At 34.7% G+C, this 18,540-nt stretch overlaps 1 protein-coding gene across 1 annotated transcript; it reads right to left on the reverse strand.

Annotated features, from left to right (window-relative positions):
- Window positions 1-1,803: 1,803 nt before the first annotated feature.
- On the reverse strand, window positions 1,804-13,430 carry NTS (neurotensin). The gene is made up of 4 exons (XM_058568839.1): window positions 13,269-13,430; window positions 10,939-11,000; window positions 4,637-4,861; window positions 1,804-2,150 (listed from the first exon to the last, which is right to left on the reverse strand). The coding sequence occupies exons 1-4, from the start codon at window positions 13,339-13,341 to the stop codon at window positions 1,998-2,000; spliced, it is 513 nt and encodes a 170-aa protein (XP_058424822.1). The 5' UTR covers window positions 13,342-13,430; the 3' UTR covers window positions 1,804-1,997.
- Between the last annotated feature and the right edge of the window lie 5,110 nt (window positions 13,431-18,540).

Here is an 18,540-nt window from a genome sequence, read left to right on the forward strand (position 1 = left end):
CCACATACAAAAAAATAGAGGCAGATGGGCACAAATGTTGTCAGTTCAGGGCTAATCTTCCTTAGCAAAAAGAGGAGGATTGGCAACAGATGTTAGCTCAGGGCTGATCTTCCTCACCAAAAAAAAAAAAAAAAAAAACTTTATTATTAGAAGTGAGGATGTCAGGAACAGAGAAGAGAGATTATTGGACAAATCTTGCACATGAGTGTGGAAGTCCTCAAGGATAATGAATGAAGCAAGTAATTAGGAGATCAGTAGTTCGAAGGACAGAGGGTTGGTATATGAAATTGTTATGCTCTGCAGTTTTTGAAGGAGAAAGGAAAAGTGATATGAAAGTGGCCAGAAGAACTCTCAAATTTAGTGTGTTACTAATATGTTCCAGGCACCATTCTAAGCATTTTACATATATAAGACCATTTTATCCTCCTCCAGATCCCATTCTTATCTGCATTTTGTCATTGAAGAAACAAGAGAGGTTAAATAAGTTATCCAGGTTTGCTAGTGAACAATGGCGCTGAATCCAGGCGTTCTGACTCCGGAGTACACACTCTGAATCACTATGAAATAATTTCCTTCTTAGGATCAATGCCTTGGGAACTTTTTAATGTTGAACCTGATAGGATGGTGAAAGATGGTGGGGTGGGTGTTGTGAGGTCGTGGTTTTACCAGAAAAACTCAGAAATCAGTGGACTGCTCTTAAATCCTACTGAGTAGGGTTTAGCCCAAGGGAGGGGTGATCTCATCAAAATTACATGGAGTTCTGAAGGCTCCTTAATTCCAGAACAACTCAAATCCTGATATTTTCCTTCATAGATGACTGTGGACTAGGTTGCAGCCCTGTGAGGAGAGGTCTTCTAGATCCCTGTGAGAGTGAGAGTCTAGGAAGCCACTGCTAATGGTGGACTATGAAGGCTGGGAGGGATTATGAGACCATAAGTATGGTCTTAAAGGGAATTTAGAAGGGGCTATTTCAAGTATTCCTTTTGATCAAAAATGCCCTCTCGGGGCTGGCCCCGTGGCGCAGCAGTTAAGTGCACACGCTTCCCTGCTGGCGGCCCAGGTTCAATCCTGGGTGTGCACCGATGAACCGCTTGTCAGGCCATGCTGTGGCAGCATCCCATATAAAGTAGACGAAGATGGGCACAGATGTTAGCCCAGGGCCAGTCTTCCTCAGCAAAAAGAGGAGGATTGGCGTAAATGTTAGCTCAGGGCTGATATTCCTCACACACACACACACACAAATGCTCTCTCAATTGGGAAAAATATTAGTAACACAAATTCCTCAATGAAGTTAAAAATAGAGCAATCATTTACTGGATTGCAGTGTGAGGGGAAAAAAGTCATTAAAGGGTAACTCTTCTAATGGAAGGAAATCTGCAGAGATTCATGTGGTTCTGATGACTTGTCTTTTTATTAGCTATTAAATTCATTTAACAGAAACACAAAGTCAGTTGAAGATGATTCATTAAGACAGGCATAACAATAGTTCATTAATCATTCTTTTAAGATGACTCTATTTTATCACTATCACCTTGCCTATTTCTGAGAGATTCATGAGTGAGTCTGGGAAAAGAGCAGCTATTTCTCTCAATTCAAAAAACAGTCAAATAATGAAAGAAGTATTGTTACTTTGTTTTGGGTTAACGATATATAGGCTAGACTTTGTTGTAAGACTGTTATAATCTCTTGTAATTTGGCTTAAAATGTCAAACATTTTGACTGTTTAAACAACCCATTAAGTGCTTGGCAAAATTGCAAAGCATTTTACATGTGACTTAATTAACATCAATTATATACAACACATCATGCTCAAGATCTAGGTTTATTTGAAAACATTCAGGCCAATTTATATTAATGCAGAAAAATCACGTCCAATAAATCACAATTGTAGAAGAGACAAAATAATTGTGTTCTGTCACATTTCCACACAAATACAATTTGATATTTAATTAAAGGATAATAAATCACAATCACATGTAAATAAAATATTCATCTTCTCAGTAGTAGTAAGAACCTCTTTTGAGTATGTAGGGTCTTCTGGGTTTATTCTCATATAGCTGCCGTTTAAGAATGTAAGGAATTTTTCTCTTTATAACTTCGTCCTTTTCGTTTTTGTCATTTCCAGTATCAAGAACATCTTCCTGAATTAACTGCAAGATAGATAGAATGTGAAACAAACTTATATGCATAAGTCTTCCATTTCAGAGTATTTTTCTACATTTTATCTTATTTGCTATTCAGACAGTAAGATGTATGTAAATGAGATCTATAAGATCTTAATATACTTATATACTTAAGCAATTAAGTGTTTTGTCCAAGGACAGATAGCTATCAAGTGGCTGAAATAGGATGAGAACATGATTTTTCTGATTCTCTGCTCAGTGTTCTTCCTAGTTCACCAGGTTTGCCTTTTTAAAAAATATCTTTGTATGTCAAGGCTATACACTAATACCTCCAATTGAAGGAACACCCCGACTTAGTACTTTTCAGACTTCAACTTATGATAGACCCAAATGCTATAGAAATATATCATAAATCACAACAAATACAGTTTTGAATCTAATAAACCAAGTTTGGCTTCAGAGGTCAACAGGATTTTATATTCAATTAAATACTGACTTGACTTGAAAGCTTTCCAAAGATCCATTTCTCAATCATAGAGAGAGGAATGCCCTCTCTGCCTCATTACTCAGTTGTTGTAGAAACTAACATATGTGAAAGCTCTGTTTAAATGATAAAGATGTCTTTAGATTGTGGTGCTTAACTGAAAGCAAGTTCAAATTCAATAACTCAAGGGAGTTAATCTCCATGTAGAATCTTACCTAAAATATCCCATTGAATATACACCATTCTAAAATTGGTTCCAAACACTTTTTCTGGTAACACTGTTTTTATTCAAAACTTTCAGCTAGCATAAAATATTTAAGAACTCTTTCCAGAGTTTTGCACATAATTTACATGAAATGAAAAAAATAAATAAATGCTTAAGAATTGTATTCATATTTGTGATTCTCTTCTAAACTTTAAGGTGACTATAACTAATATTAAGAGACTAAGTTTTTAATTATAATGCAGATACATTGAATCAGATCACTAAGTACTTTATTTCACCCCATAGCTATTCAATTTCAGAGAAGGAAAAACCACTACTGTCAGACAATCTAGTTTCTTAATCTTTTGTTCCTCTGTGTGTTTAGCCTGTAATTACTTGTACAATGCTCTGAATGATATTATCATCTTATTTTAAATCAATAACATTTAAAATAGCAAAGTTTTAATCTTATGTGCACCTGATTTGTCTATTTAATAGTTTATTGAGGATTTTTTTTTTCCTGGATAAATAGCATATAATTGACATTTCCTTATGGTAAAATTAGTATTTTTCAAGTTTTATTGGCTTAAATAATATTTTAAAGACTAAACTATTTAGCTGGAATTTGCATTAAGGTATGAGTAGTCCAGCAAGTAAAATTAAAACTGGCTTTTTTGGTTTTTCAACTAGAAAACATCTTTTTGTTTACAAGTTAAAATAAATACTAGAAGTTCTGCTTTGCATTTCCTCTTTTCCACAGGGTGTCTCTGGGGTAGTCTGTTATTCTTAGTCAGATATTAGCAGAGAAGGCACCCTCAGAGCCCCATGGCGATGCAAACTTGGAATATAAAATATTAAGCAAATTTCTCTTAGAGATTAATATGAAAGAAATGTCTCCTTTGTTGGGAAAACTTTTTAAATTTCTTCTTTGTTTCTTTAAAGTATTTTTATTTCTCTTACTCTCCTCCAAACAAACAAAAGGTGGTGAGTCACTAGTACAGTATTTAATACAACAGAGTCATCCAGTCCTTCACTGCGGTTCTGGATAATGGAATTTGGCTGTCTTGGCTGCGGTGGACCTAATTTAGATGCTACAGATGCCTAAAATCCATGTATTCAATTGAAACAGGAATATATATATATATATATTTCAAATGCAAACTTTGCTGATTACTACATACTTATAGGTATTCAGATCAGTGTTTGGACAAGATATTCTCCTCTGTTGGGTTTTATGTTTATTCTTGTTCTATTAGTTCACCCATTTGACTACTGCAGCTTTAAAATACATTTCAATATTAAGTCCCTCCTCATTATCTTTTAATTTTTCTAAATCTTCTTGGTTCTTCTCACGCATTCATATTAGCTGTATATATATATATATATCCCTATCATTCCGGTTTTATTTGCCTAATATATTCAAATACAAACGGAACTTTTTGTGTTTTGGGTATGTCTATGGATAAACACACGACTTAGTATTTCTAAGAAAACATTTTGAGTTCCCTGAATTTGTTAAGCATGCCACTACCACCAAAAATAGCCTAAGCATGCCACCCATTATGCACAATAAAAGCATATGGATCAAATCTGTGTTAAGATATATCCCTCTTTTAAGATTGAAGAAAAAATATTTTGTTGAACTCCAAATATGTGAAGGACACTTTGAAGATCTAAAGCAATGTTTATCTCAACACATGGTTTATTCTTCTTTAATATTTTTAAGTCTTCCTGTTATAATAATGATCAGGATTAAAAAAATCAGTACAAATGAGAGCTAACTAGTATAAGCATAATGATATTCATGTTTTGTTTTTGTTTTACCTCCCAGTGTTGAAAGTCCCTGCTGTGACAGATTTTTTGGAGCTGATATATTGTCAACATTGCTTCAAAGCTAAAGTCATCTAAGGAAGTGGGAAATTTCCTTCTTGCAATAAGCTCCTCTTCACGAAACTCTCTGGTTTCCTCAGCTTGGCTGTTCAGGTTAGCTACAAGGCTGCAAACATTTAGCAGGGTAATTTTCCAAGAGGGCACATTTGCTTTACTGATCTGAAATATAGGGAAAAAAATAGATATTGCAATTAAAACTTGTTTTATATGAGTAAGAAATAAATTTCTATTGTGCTAAGCCATTACATTTTAGAGTCTAATTGTAACTCTAGCCTAATAAACACATTGTTATTAATTTAGTAACTTCATATCACAAAGTTAAATAGTGCCAATATCTCATATCCTCCGTTTTAAAGAATGCAATAGTTATGCACACATGTGCGCACACATACAGGAGCAAAGCAAGCAAGAAAATATAAATGCCAGTAAGTACAAATATATAAATATACATATATACATGTATACATCACAGACGAAAATATTAAGAATACCATTCTCTTTTAATTACGCTTCACTTTAGTGTCTAATGGAGCAGAGACTAACATAATACTAATAGATTTGGACAATTACAGTAGTGTGAGACCACTAATATATTCCACGTGATAACGTTGTCATAGGCAGCATCACAGGTGACCAATTTATTTATTTGCAAATTATAATATATTCTAGAATCACCCTTCTTTTCCAGTAAGATCTTATCTGAAACCATTATTACCATAACCAGCAACTTTCTTATGTGCCAGCAATAACCAATGAGAAGACACAAGGACTTAGGAGAACCTAAATATGAAATAATTAATAAAAATTAACAAAAATTTCAAAGGTCATAAATGAAGGAAAGCATAAATTTTTCCTAAAGGACGTAAAAAATAAAAAGGTTTGAATGACCACAAAGCCTTGATGGGGAGACTCAATAACAATAGTATCAGGCGTCAATTCTCTCTGAGTTACTCTCTAAGTGTAAAGCAATGGCAAATCAAAGTTCTAATTTGGAAAATATGTGGAGGCTGGAAGTTAGAGGAGGGGATTTGGCAGATAATTATAAAGTTAATTTGGAAATGTGAATGTGTGAAGAACCAAGATTTAGAAAAATTATAAGATAATGAGGGACTTACTCTATCAGATATTAAAATGTATTTTAAAGCTGCAGTAAGCAAATGAGTGAATTAATAGAGTAAGAATAAACATAAAACCCAACAAAACAGAATATAATGTCCAAATTGATCCAAGTACACATGAGTATGTAGCAATCAGCAAGTTTGCATTTGAAATCCTTGGGACAGTTGGCTATGGGGAAGTCTGGATTTAGATCTAGTTACAACTTTTCTTGACATATTATAGTCTAACAATATCCAGATGGGTTAAATAAGAGTAAAAATAAAATAGTGTATAAATATATAGAATTTATTTTAAAAATCTGGAAAGATATCATTAAGCAAATATCAAAACCAGAATCCATAAAGAAAAATATCATTTTAAATACATAAATGTGTAAAATATCTCTCTGGAAAATTAATAACCTGAACTAAAATCAAAAGCAAGCTATATTGTACAAGCTGCTGCAAAATGTTAATATCTTTAACACAGGTGGAGCTCTTCAAAAAGAAAATGGCGAATAACTTTATTTAAAAAAAAAACTTAAAAAAATTTAAACCTTGGATAAGTAATATAAGCAGAGAAGTCTCAGAATCACTCATCAAAGAAGGAATATGTAAAAGAAATATGAGGATGATGTTCAACTTGGCTACTACCATCAGATCGGAAGATTTTAAAAAGTGTAGGTACACTCAATGGTGTACTTATGGTGACAGGAAGAAATAGACACTTCCTCTTCTAAATAATTGTTGGTCTGGGTGTAGGTTGGAATAACTTTTTGAAAGGTGTTTTGGCAATATGTATTAAAATTGTAAATGCGCATACCCTTCGATTAAGATTTCATCCTAAAGACATGCAAATTGGTAAGTGTAAAGATATTATTCATTATAATGTTATCACCCAGCATGGAAATCCTTTCAACTACCTCCCTTGAATATGATTATCCAGCCATTGCTTGAATATTTCTGCTTTGGGAAACTTGGAGGCAGCATGCTCCATTGTGCGGCAGCAACACCTTATGTCCTGCCAATGAATGGGATATTATAATTTTGCGTTTGGAAAGATCTTTCAAGATCATCTCATTGATCGCTTTCTCAAGCGTATTCCTTAGAACGCTAGTTCTGCGCTCACTGTTTTTAAAAAGGAGTTCCACTGGCAAATAATTGGAAAACTTGAGTTTAAAGGAAATTTAAAGAATTCTTGAATTTAGGTATCCTCGGAGCTTTTTACTTGGAAATATTCACTGTAAATTTTCAATGGTGCTAATATTGTATCCAATGTTCCCCAAACTAATTTGACCACAGAAAGCTTTATTCATGAAGTATCTGTCAGGACTAGTGTTGCCTGATTATTTTTTGGATGAGGAAACTAAGTTAATCATCTTGTTCCCTTCCGCCAGTTAAAATGGTCTCTACAACACTCACTACTACTGCTTAATGTCACATTAGCCCCTGTCATACCTAGGAAGCACAGCAGAGAAGGCACTCTTGACCAAAGGATGTCTAAGTAGACATATGTTTAAGAACATTTTGTATAAGATTTAAACTATTTCACTCAGGAAAATGACAAAGACTCTCTCCCTGACCAAATCTGAGTCAGGCACCCCTGAGCCCTCTCCGTGACTAGGTCCTGACCTAGGGCGTGGATTGCTTAGCCAAGTTTTAGCAAGAATCCTGCTTAGTAAATTTAGTGAAAATGCCTCACCTTTGGTATCTGGTAACCCTAGATATCTGATAAAATATCAGATTTTGGTCAGATTTCCACCCTTGATATCAGAATCCTGTTGAGTCATCTAGCAAGAATCCTCCTAGCGTTAACGTTTCCTCTTAGCAATTTTCCATCCACTGACCCTCACCTTGGTTATAAATCCACACTTGTCCTTGTTGTATTCAAAGTTGAACCCAATCTCTACAAAACTCCCCTTGCAGTAGTCCTCTTGAATAAAGTCTGCCTTACTATCTTTAACAAGTGTCATGTTGAATTTTTCTTTAACAATAAACATTCTCATTTATTAAATTATTTGATACAAATGTTTATAATAGACCTAAGCCTACAGATAAGAAATTTAGAATATTGTCTCTTCTTGTTTTTAAGATGGGGAGAACAAGAATATTTGTGGTTCCTCCTTACCATTATTCGATTTAACTTTCTAATACTGAATAAGATCCTGGTCAAATTTCTGTTTCCTTGATTAAATGAGACCTAATCTATGTGACTAATACTCTCTACCTGTAATACACTGAACTCAGATGAGTACAGCAAGCGGCAAATTCAAGCATTTCACCAAATTGAAAATAATTAAGTTCATCTGTGGTGGAGCCCCAAAGTTTATATAGTTGAATATGAAAGGTAAGGGTTAGTAATGAATCCTAGATTCTCATTGTTAGTTCATAAATATTTATTAAACTCCTACTGTATACAAGGCATTGAATCTAATCAAAGAAAATTATAGCATTTCCACAGCTTTTTGAGACCCTGAACAAAACACGCTGTACAGGTTCTCTTTCTTAATAAAACTACACCAGGGGTTGGCCCAGTGGCGTAATGGCTAAGTTCGAGCACTCCACTTTGGTGGCCCAGGGTTCGCAGGTTCAAATCCCAGGCACGGACTGACATACCACTCATCAAGCCATGCTGTGGCAGCATCCCATATACAAAATAGAGGAAGATGGGCACAAATTTTAGCTCAGAGCTAATCTTCCTCAGCAAAAAGAGGAGGATTGGCAACGGATGTTAGCTCAGAGCCAGTCTTCCTCACACACACACACAAAAAACTACACCAATGCACTAGTATTGGTAATAAAGACAATTGCATTGTGAGAAAAAATTCCTTTATCTTTCACTTCTTTTCAGGCTTCGGAATCTCTCTTGGCCTTCTGTTGCTTAAGTGTACTTCTACATTAGAATTTCGGTGTCTAAATAGCTTTACTCTAAAACTGAAATTGCTCACATATTTGCCTTTAAAATGAAGAGAAGAGAGCTGAAGCTTGCTGAATCTTTTAATAATGGAGTTATACCAATATCAATACTATTCTCTTAAATTTTTTAAATGTAATAATTTGGTTAAAATGGTCATAAGTTTAGAGTTTTCATTTGCATAGGACCCTACTATACACCAAAAACTAATTGAATCACAGAGAAATAAGTGATGGTAGTTTTGTAAAAAATAAACAATGAGCTTTTTGTTCTCATCCTAGTGGCAAAATTGGAATAATTAGGCTTCCAGGTGTTTCCTCATCATCGACTGTACTGTATTTACTTATTTCAATTAAAAGGAGGCAATCAGATTCAAATTTTTTTCCATGATTTGTTTTAGTGATATATCCCATGACTGAATGAAAGAGAAAAATTTTATTGTGCTTATACTTTTGTTATGTATTTCTCTTAAAAGAAATACTAAACCACTCCATATACTGGAGTTGTTTTTTCCTTGCAGAATCTTGGCCAGGGAAGGAATCACAACTCTACTCCCATATGTTCAAAAAGTAGCTAGCACTCCCCAAACTGTACCACGTTTTGGAGATTATTTAGGAGATTTATGTGTCCTTGGAATTATAGAGGTGAAATCTCTACCAAGACACTAAGGTATTCTAACCTGCTCCATTTTCCAACACAGATTATCGACTTCACTTGTCTTCCTATTTTTGAACTGCAGTGATTGTAGCCACTGCTGTTCTGACTAGGTGCTAAACAAGGGATCTGTTATCATAAGGTTAAATATATTTGTTCACTGAGTTTTAGACTAAGCTAAATTAGATCATTCCTGATATGAAACCTACCAAATTATAGTAGAATTTTGTTTCAATCCATTCAATTTTTATAAATCTGGGCAACCGTGGAAACATTTGTATGCTTAAATTTTCCCCAAAAGTCTTTTTAAAACCATAGTAGAAAACACATCTTTGTTAGCTTTCAGATGATAATGCCCTAAATTCGCAAACACACACAAAAATGGGTATTCTCTCTTCACACCCACTATCAAACACAATGCTAGTTATATACTGGGGATTGTTGTATCTAGAACATGCTCATCCAACTAGAGAAGAGAAATCTGAGGTGGCAGGACCTGAGTTGGAGTATTGCTTCAGAAATTACACAGGAGTTTTGAGCATTTACTTTCTTACCATAACAGCTGTTGAGTCCTCAGCCCTGGCGTCCCAGTGCTTCAACAGTGATTGCAGTGATTGTGCCAGATGACACCTCATCTCAAAATTGGTTTTTCTTTGAGAAACATCTTTTGGTTGGGAACCCTGTTTTCTAACTCTGTATTTAAATACACACTGATTGACTCATTCTGGGTAAATCAATATTGTGTGGTAGCCTGGTAATCAGGTATACTCTAGTTGAGTTTTATTCATAGGTGTCGGTTGGGATCTAGGAACCTTGCTTTCAAGACCCCAAGAGAGGAATAATAGGGTCCAGTATATAAAGTTTTACTTGGTTCAGTAAAAACAATGAACAGGTACAGATAATACTTCTGTTATAGAGAGGATTTAAATCCAGGCATGGATTTAATGTAAATGTATATGAGATCATAAACTCTAACTCCGGTATTTAAAAATAAGAAAACGAAGGCAAGTAATGTGAACGAACCCACTTGCATAAGATCAGTTCGTTCATGAGTTACAGTGGCAGATTACATCTCAAGGCTTCTCTTTGCCAGCCTATGCTCTTCGCTTTCTACCGCATTTCTTTCATGGACTGTCGTGAACTTTCATTTTTAATTTAGGAACTCCATTTTACTTTCTCCAATATAATAAAAAAGGCAAAAATGTCACTTAATTTTCATTTATGTATTTAACTTGAGGCCAATATATCTTTCATCATACACAATGTGATAGGAATGGAAATAGGATTCCTTTAAATCCATTTATATGTCCACATAAATAATATGTGACTACTTAATGAAAGTTGCAATATTGATTGATAGCTGCTATAATTTCTTTCCCCATCACATCAACACCCTTAACTCCTTTGAACTCAAGGAAAAGTTTCCCAAAAAAAGGAAATGCCTCCCAATGCACAGAAGTTCTTGCCTTCATGGTCTTGATGGGAAATTATTACTATAGGAAAAGGATACCACGTTTATAGTGAGAGTTCATATGTTTTTCAATCCTTGGTTAAAGAAAAGAAAAAGTTACCTTTGATGTACGCATATTGGTCAATAAATCAGCCTCTAATGCTTTCATTTCCTCTTCTGAATCTGAGTAAAATCAAACCACATGTTTACTATATGATCACATATCATATAATTATATTATAGCCTACAGATTTTAGATTAATCTCAAAAATAATTTAGTCTTAGAGGCTTATTGTCTTTCCTATGTATTTATTCTTCTTAAAATAGAACTCAGAAAAAACAATTACAGTTTTATTTTAGGCTAACAGGCAGCTAGAATAATAGAAGCACTTCGAAGAAAATAAGCACATAATTATACGCCAAGAGAGCTATTTATGATTGGATGTTCTTTAATCTCTGAATCTCAGTATAAAAAAACTGATTATATTATATAATAGGGATTTCATGAAATATGCTGGTTAATTTTTACCAGCGGTAGTTTACATAAATAAAATACATGCATATTGATATTTAAAAGGCAACATAATGAAAAGGTGTGTACAAAAGACTTTTTCAAGACAAAACCAAAGGGAATTGCTTACTGATAATTTTAGAATAAGAAAGAAAATGAGATTTATTTAATTTGAGAAGCTATTTATAAAACACACTTTGAAAGATTTGTTTTTCTACTTTTAATGAGAATTTAGAATTATATGTACGAAGCAATTTTATCACAGGCCATTATGGAAATTATTTAAGCAAAAGAGTTGTCCATCAATACACATACAATGTGTTGAAAATGGATTTCTGATTTTTTTTTTTTTTAGAATATCCTTTCCAGTTTCCACGAATGAATATTTAACAGAGAAGAAAAATTTTAGAAATACTATAAGATAGTAGAAACAAATAGAACACTATAATAAGGTGACAATTCATACTCACTGATCTATATGTCATAAAACAAAGCAGAAGTTAAAAAGACTATCTTTCCTGCATTGCACACTCATTAAAAAAAGTGTCCCACTTGGAGAAACTATTTGTTAAATTATATCTAGAAACTAAATTATACCAGGGATCTTTTACTCCTATTTGTTAGGGACCCGATCTATTTTTCAAAAGGAGTGACAAATTCCTTTAGCCATTTATAAAAAATGTATATCAAAATGTCCACAAATTTTGGCTTATCACAGCAAGAAGTTGCAACAATAAACAAGAAGTTTCAACAAATAAACAGTTTAATCAATAACCCAGTTTTTCTCACATACTCTAAATACACCTGTAACCTCATGTAACTACTAGATAAAATCATAATTGTAGAAAATTTGGTATTTATCTCATAAAAAATTTGTGAAGTTCAAGATCTTTTTTCTAATGATCAAATGAAATTAAACATTTTACTAACATTTATATCTTCTGCTAGATTTAATTTCATACTTTAAATAAAATCATAGCAGAAGTTTGAATCGAATATTTCCATGTTATATTTATAATATATAGAAGTATAAATGAGATTAAATGCTGCATTTATCCCTTATGTTTTTTATTTTTTCACTTTGATGTGATCATTCACTTATTTTTCAAACATTAATTGGAGCATACTGCAATCATTATAATACTTCTTGTTACTCTTTTAAATTTAAATCTTTTTTCAAAGTGAGTTATTGATAGATATTTAGCAATATATGGTTTCTCCTTAATTATCATGTGCAAACACTCTAAACCCAGATAATTTTCATTAACATAAGAATGCCAATTTTCCAAATACATTTTGTATCAATTTAAACTACCTGCAAAAAAACAAACAATTAATAGTATGCCTATTTGTCACATAGAAAGACATATAAAATATATTCTCAAAAGACTTGGAATCTTTTTGTATTTCTCTAGAAATAATTTTCTACAAATAACGCTTCATTCGTGTATTCATTAATCATCAATTTTCACTTTGTTGTCTTAACACACACACAGTTAAGAAAATAATTTGGGGAGGGAGAAGCCACTGCTTCCTAAGAGAATGACTGAGGATGAGATAAAGCATTTCTAATGAAATGGGTTTTAGTTTTCGGTTTGCTCTTGGGCAGACACGGCACCTGTACTTCTCATTAGACAGTGACCAGCCTAATTTAACTTTTATGTTTTTTTTTTCCCTAGTGGTTACATTCCAAAGGGGAGCATGAAGTGTTTCATTGAAATCCCTTTTATTACTTTGAAGATTTAAAAAGGGGAAAGAAATCGTTCAGTTCTTGTAATCATAAAGACAGGGAAAGAAAATATTCAGTTTCCATCACTAGAAAGCAAATCCAGAACAAGGGAGAAACTCTTCTCCCCGGATACATTAATGTAAGTGGCAACACACTGCAAAAAAGGAAAAAGAAATCACTTCAGGGAGCTGTGAAATGCAGCTGACCTTACCTGAGCACAGACTCCAGGAGCTGAAAGCCAGGAGTATCACGCACACTAGCTGGATTTTCATTCCTGCCGTCATCTCCTTGAGCCTTCTAGCAAGCCGAGTTCATAAACGTCCGAGACACGCTGAGGGGGGCTCTAGCGCTTCCTCTTGCCTTCAGCTGACCTGGAGTGTCTGAGCTATGAGAGATGCTTTGGCCGTTGCCTATATATACATGCAGGAGGATGATGTCATGAGAGTACAGGGATTATCTCTTCAGGATGTGCCCTCCCTTCATCCCCATCCCTCCTCTTCTCTCCCCACTTCCTCCTCCCCTTTTCCTTTGTCCCCCCACCCACCTCCCCCACTTCTGAACCTCGAATGAAAGTGACATCTTCCCTAATTGCGGCTGCTGCTCCGGATTTCTGACGCACAGGAGTGATTCAAAAGTAATTTCCTATAGAGCATACTGGAAGAGAACTTCCAGCACCATTCTGTCTCCATTTCCTCTCATTCTCTGCCTCCAAGAAGTTGTCATTTTGATTTTGTGAAGCATGAGATCTATTATTTCTAATATGAGCAAAATCTCCAGGATGAATGCATGAAATCAGTGATTCGCTAGGTTTGTAAGTTCTTAAAGAGTTAGAGTTCTTTTCTGATAACCCACACTTTTGAGCAAATGTTTTGTGATTTAGGGACTGATATAGGTCTTAGATAATACCTGCTAGAAGAAAGAAGTGGAAGAGAAGCAGAAAATCAGTTATAACATTCAGGTTAAGCAAAAGAATTTAAAGAAAGGAAAGAAATTTAAAAAAATGCAAGACTAGTACCTCTAAGGAATAGGATATTATTTCCTAACAAAAAAGAAAAATTTAAGTAACGGGGAGAATGATGAATTATGCATGCTGACTTTTGGTTGAATGCCTTAGAAAAACAATTTCAAATTTATAAAATCCAAGTATAAATTATTTATGTGTTAGCAGGTGGAAATATGTATCACTGTATCACTGATTGCTGTTTTCTGACAGTGTCTCCTTTTTCTATCTGCATTGCTCTCTAATCCTTTTGGATTCATTCTTGAGGCTATATGCTATTCTTTGTATAATCCTCTTCTCACTGTTTTTCACCATTGCATCAAATTTCTTTCCCTGTTGTAATTATAAAAATGAGAATGCACTTCCAGAAAGGAGATAGTCCTAAATAACCACCATCCACCAAAGTCACTTTTCTAAGATAGTGTCTTCACATATTTCATGAGTTATGACGATACTCATTCCCTCTCTGAGTTCTCAGGAGAAAATTGCTCAAGGTGTCTTTTGGAGTGAAGCTTTCTTTTTGCATTAAATATTTTGAGATACATGGAATGATCTGAAGAGAGGATGCTGTTAGGAATGTGAGTAGTTGAAGGTAAAGCTGTCTGAGACTTGTTCACTTTTTAAATATATCAATATAAACCATGTAGTAATAACAAGAAAAAAAAATCTGGATTGATTTCTATAAAAATTTGATTTATATTATACAGTATATGTCTTTGAAATTAACTTCCCCTTTTACCCTAAATTTGAGGAAAGAGATTAATTCCAAATATTTAATAATTATGTAAAATAGCAGAGAGTCATTCATATAATTTAATGTTCAGGAATTTAACAATGGCTGATATTTTTATTACTTTTAGTTTGTTTTACAAACTTACGTACAATATTGAATACGATTCACTTGAGGAAAGTGTTATATAAAGGGTGATTGGCAAAGAAATGTGATATATATGTCTAAATTTTTGCTTTCCTGCCACTAGGGGGCGCCATAGAAGTTTAAAAGGCTTTTTATTTTTACTTAACTGGTCACATCAGTACTCTGAGGATTGTATTTACTGTCTTCCCCTTGTCTTTGTGATAGGATCCTTTTAAAGCCACTTTGATGAAGAAATCAAGAACATATATTCTTTGCATGATATTTAAATTGGTTGTTTTATCTGCTTTTGAACTGCAAATACAAAGAATAATCTTTTAAACTGTGTGATAGCAGCCTCATAGTAAAGAGAAAGTGTGAGTCCTATTTTCCTCAAGTGATTTCTTTAATACATGAAGCTCAGGGAAATGTTAACAAATTTATTCCTAATTAATTAGAAAAAAGAGGGCGAATGAATAATGGAAATTCATCTTGTTTTAAGTATGTCACTTGAATATTAGTTGTCAATGTAAGAGTTGTTTTGAATATATGATAAATCTGAGAGAATTGGAAGAAAATGTATTAACTAATGCCAAATGATTCAAAATCAAATAGATGCTATACACTATTTTTCTTTTGGGAGAAAAAGATGTGTAACTTTTTGTGGTAAAATTATGATATAGATAAACTTTATCTGACCTCTAATTGGTATTTTTAAAATCTATTACCCTTTTCCTTTTTAGCCTCAATGCCTTCAAGCTATAGAAAAGCCAATTAAACAATTTGTTTTAAGAGGGTAGGTCATGTGTGCATATTTGCCTTTAAAAAGTATTCTGGGGGGCTGGCCCCATGGCTTAGCGGTTAAGTGTGCGTGCTCTGCTACTGGCGGCCGGGGTTCGGATCCCGGGAGTGCACCATCGCACTGCTTCTCCGGCCATCCTGAGGCCGCGTCCCACATACAGCGAATAGAAGGATGTCCAACTATGACATACAACTATCTACTGGGGCTTTGGGGGGAAAAAAAAAGGTGGAAGATTGGCAATAGATGTTAGCTCAGAGCTGATCTTCCTCAGCAAAAAGAGGAGGATTAGCATGGATGTTAGCTCAGGGCTGATCTTCCTCACACACACACACACACAAATATTCTGGTAAGTACCCAAATGATGTCTTTAATTTAGGCCCCTTTCTATGGAGATGGGTGAACTATTTTTATTCTAAAGGCTTTACGCCTAAAATCCTTTTAACTTTTATTTAGCTCTTAACTAATAAAAAGTTTGAATATTACTCTCTGATAATCTTCATGTGTTGGCGTTCCAGTTTGAGGTCACCTGGGAGTAGCTAATTCTAAATAGATTTTGTCTATTTATCTATCTAAATAAGTTTATCTGGGTACCTGTAGATTGCAACATCTCTACAGTACCTAGATTTCTGAGCTTCTACTGTGACTTAAGTCTAACCTTTATTAGGTAATTACTTAAAATAATCAACAGAGACACCTGAAGGATTGGCAATGGAAAGGGTGATCTGCAAATTTATTTAATCTGAAGATGGGAAAGCTCAGAACTGCTTGGTGAACAGTGGTTCTTCAGTTCCAGGTGATTTCTTCCTGTACCTTTGGAGACTTCGTGGCCCCATTAACAGCTTCCTGGGCTCTCCAACCTTTTTGTAACTTAATATCCAAAACTTAGCCTGTGGTGTTTCTACCATTTGGAATCTGACCTCCATCTTTCCTTTGATCTCCCTGTCTTTCCCTTTCTGACATATCTCTCATTTTTAAAAGAATGTATTTTATGGTCTAATCAAGTAAACCTTTCCGAGTTTGAATCCTGAAAGTCGTCTCATCTACTTCAACTCTTCCTAGTTTCTGCTAACGGCTCATCCATTTGTGGTAAACCGTGAAGGGGAGTAGAATTTGCCACCCCAAAATATCCCTCTTTGGCATATTGAGTATCTTGAGCTGGTTATTTTTAAGAAACAGCAGACACAAGAGAAGCTCTGAAAACTGAGGAGAAGTTACCGTTTTGTAAGGGAAGTTTACATTAATAAAGGAAATCTTCCTTTCTAAGAGTGTCCCTCTCTCTCTCTCTCTGTACCTGGAAGGGAAGAATGAATAAGTATTTAGAAACTCTTATCCATGGAGAAGGCAAGGACTTACATCTGCATAATAACCATACCCTTATTGACTGTGCTTTTCCTGGAACCTCCTATAATTGCCCCCACGCCCCAACATCTTCTTTTGCTTTTAGCTGGAGATGGTATTTAAAATGGTGGCTTGAGCTATTTTGGGGAGTTTCTCAGTTTTCCTGGGTATCTCCCATGTATACAGGAGGCATGCACGTCATTAAAAAATTTCTGTTTGTTTTTCTTCTCTAAATCTGTCTTTTATTACAGGAGGGTCTCAGCCAAGAACCTAGAAGTGTAGAGAAAAAAATTGTTTTCCCTCCCCTACAACTGTAAACTTCTAGAAGAAAAGAACTCTTACTCATTGTTGTATAGCCTCTTCTTCTAAGGCTCACAATCCGTAAGTGTTCAATACATATTTATTAAATTGAATTGAAATACTAATTATTTTAAATTTCTCACGTTTTTCCGCGTTTCCATTTGTAACGTTCCTTTCAGCCACATCTTGACTTTAATTTCAATTATTTAAAACTCCATTATCACTAATATTAATATTTGATGTGAGCCTTTAACTAATTCAGTTTTCTCAAGTCATTCTTTTCCTCCCTGACTGGGAAAGTCAACTTTAAAAAATTAGTTAAGGGGCCAGCTGGGAGGCACAAGCGGTTAAGTGCGCGCGCTCCGGGGCAGCAGCCCAGGGTTCGCCGGTTCAGATCCCCGGGCGTGCCTTGAGGCACTGCTTGGCAAGCCATGCTGTGGCAGTGTTCCATACAAAGTGGAGGAAGATGGGCACGGAGGAAGATGGAGGAAGAAGGGGATGTTAGCCCAGGGCCAGTCTTCCTCAGCAAAATAAAAAAAAAAGAGAGGAGGATTGGCAGATGTTAGCACAGGGCTGATCTCCTCACACCCAAAAAAAAAAAATTAGTTAAGAAGAGTGCCCTGGGATCATGTGCATTCATCAGCTGAGTGCTTAGGATAAATTGTGGGTTTATTCCATTCCTCTAAATGAGTCTCTGGTTGGGAACTGTAACTCTGATTCATCTGAACAAACAATGATGTCAATCTCTTTGTAAACTCAATTGATTTTTCTCTTCAATTAAAGTCCATTTTCTAGACATACAGATAGTTATGTGCACGCCCACACCCACACCCACATGTACTATCTTACACACAAAATGCATATAACCCAGTCCTTGCAGACTTAGGTAAATGTAAACCAAATGTCCAATATCCCCATCTACACGTAGCCGTGCTTTGCCCATAATCTCTATAAATTCCCAGCTCGTTTCCCTTTGGCTCTTCCTGTCTCTGCTCTTGCATCTTTATAGATAATTAACTTGGAAAAATTGATGAGGGATTTCTGTAGTCAAAGCATATTTTGCAACTTAAACTCCAATTATAACACAAGCTTTGCCTAGAATTCGCGCGTTAATGAGTTGTCATATTTAACTAAAGATGCTCCACATTGTAGTTACTGCTGATCTCACTTATAATCTTGTTTCTCACATC

This window comes from Diceros bicornis, chromosome 25 (assembly GCF_020826845.1).
Source record: "Diceros bicornis minor isolate mBicDic1 chromosome 25, mDicBic1.mat.cur, whole genome shotgun sequence".
In the NCBI taxonomy this organism is placed as follows: Eukaryota; Metazoa; Chordata; class Mammalia; order Perissodactyla; family Rhinocerotidae; genus Diceros; species Diceros bicornis.

Bases quoted from the DNA above. Each gene is read 5' to 3' on its own strand.
- NTS (XM_058568839.1), bottom strand. From the start codon at position 13,341: ATGACGGCAGGAATGAAAATCCAGCTAGTGTGCGTGATACTCCTGGCT. The intron at 11,001-13,268 runs GTAAGGTCAGCT...GATTTTACTCAG, and splicing joins CTCCTGGAGTCTGTGCTCAG to ATTCAGAAGAGGAAATGAAA. The intron at 4,862-10,938 runs GTAACTTTTTCT...CCTATATTTCAG, and splicing joins CCAATATGCGTACATCAAAG to ATCAGTAAAGCAAATGTGCC.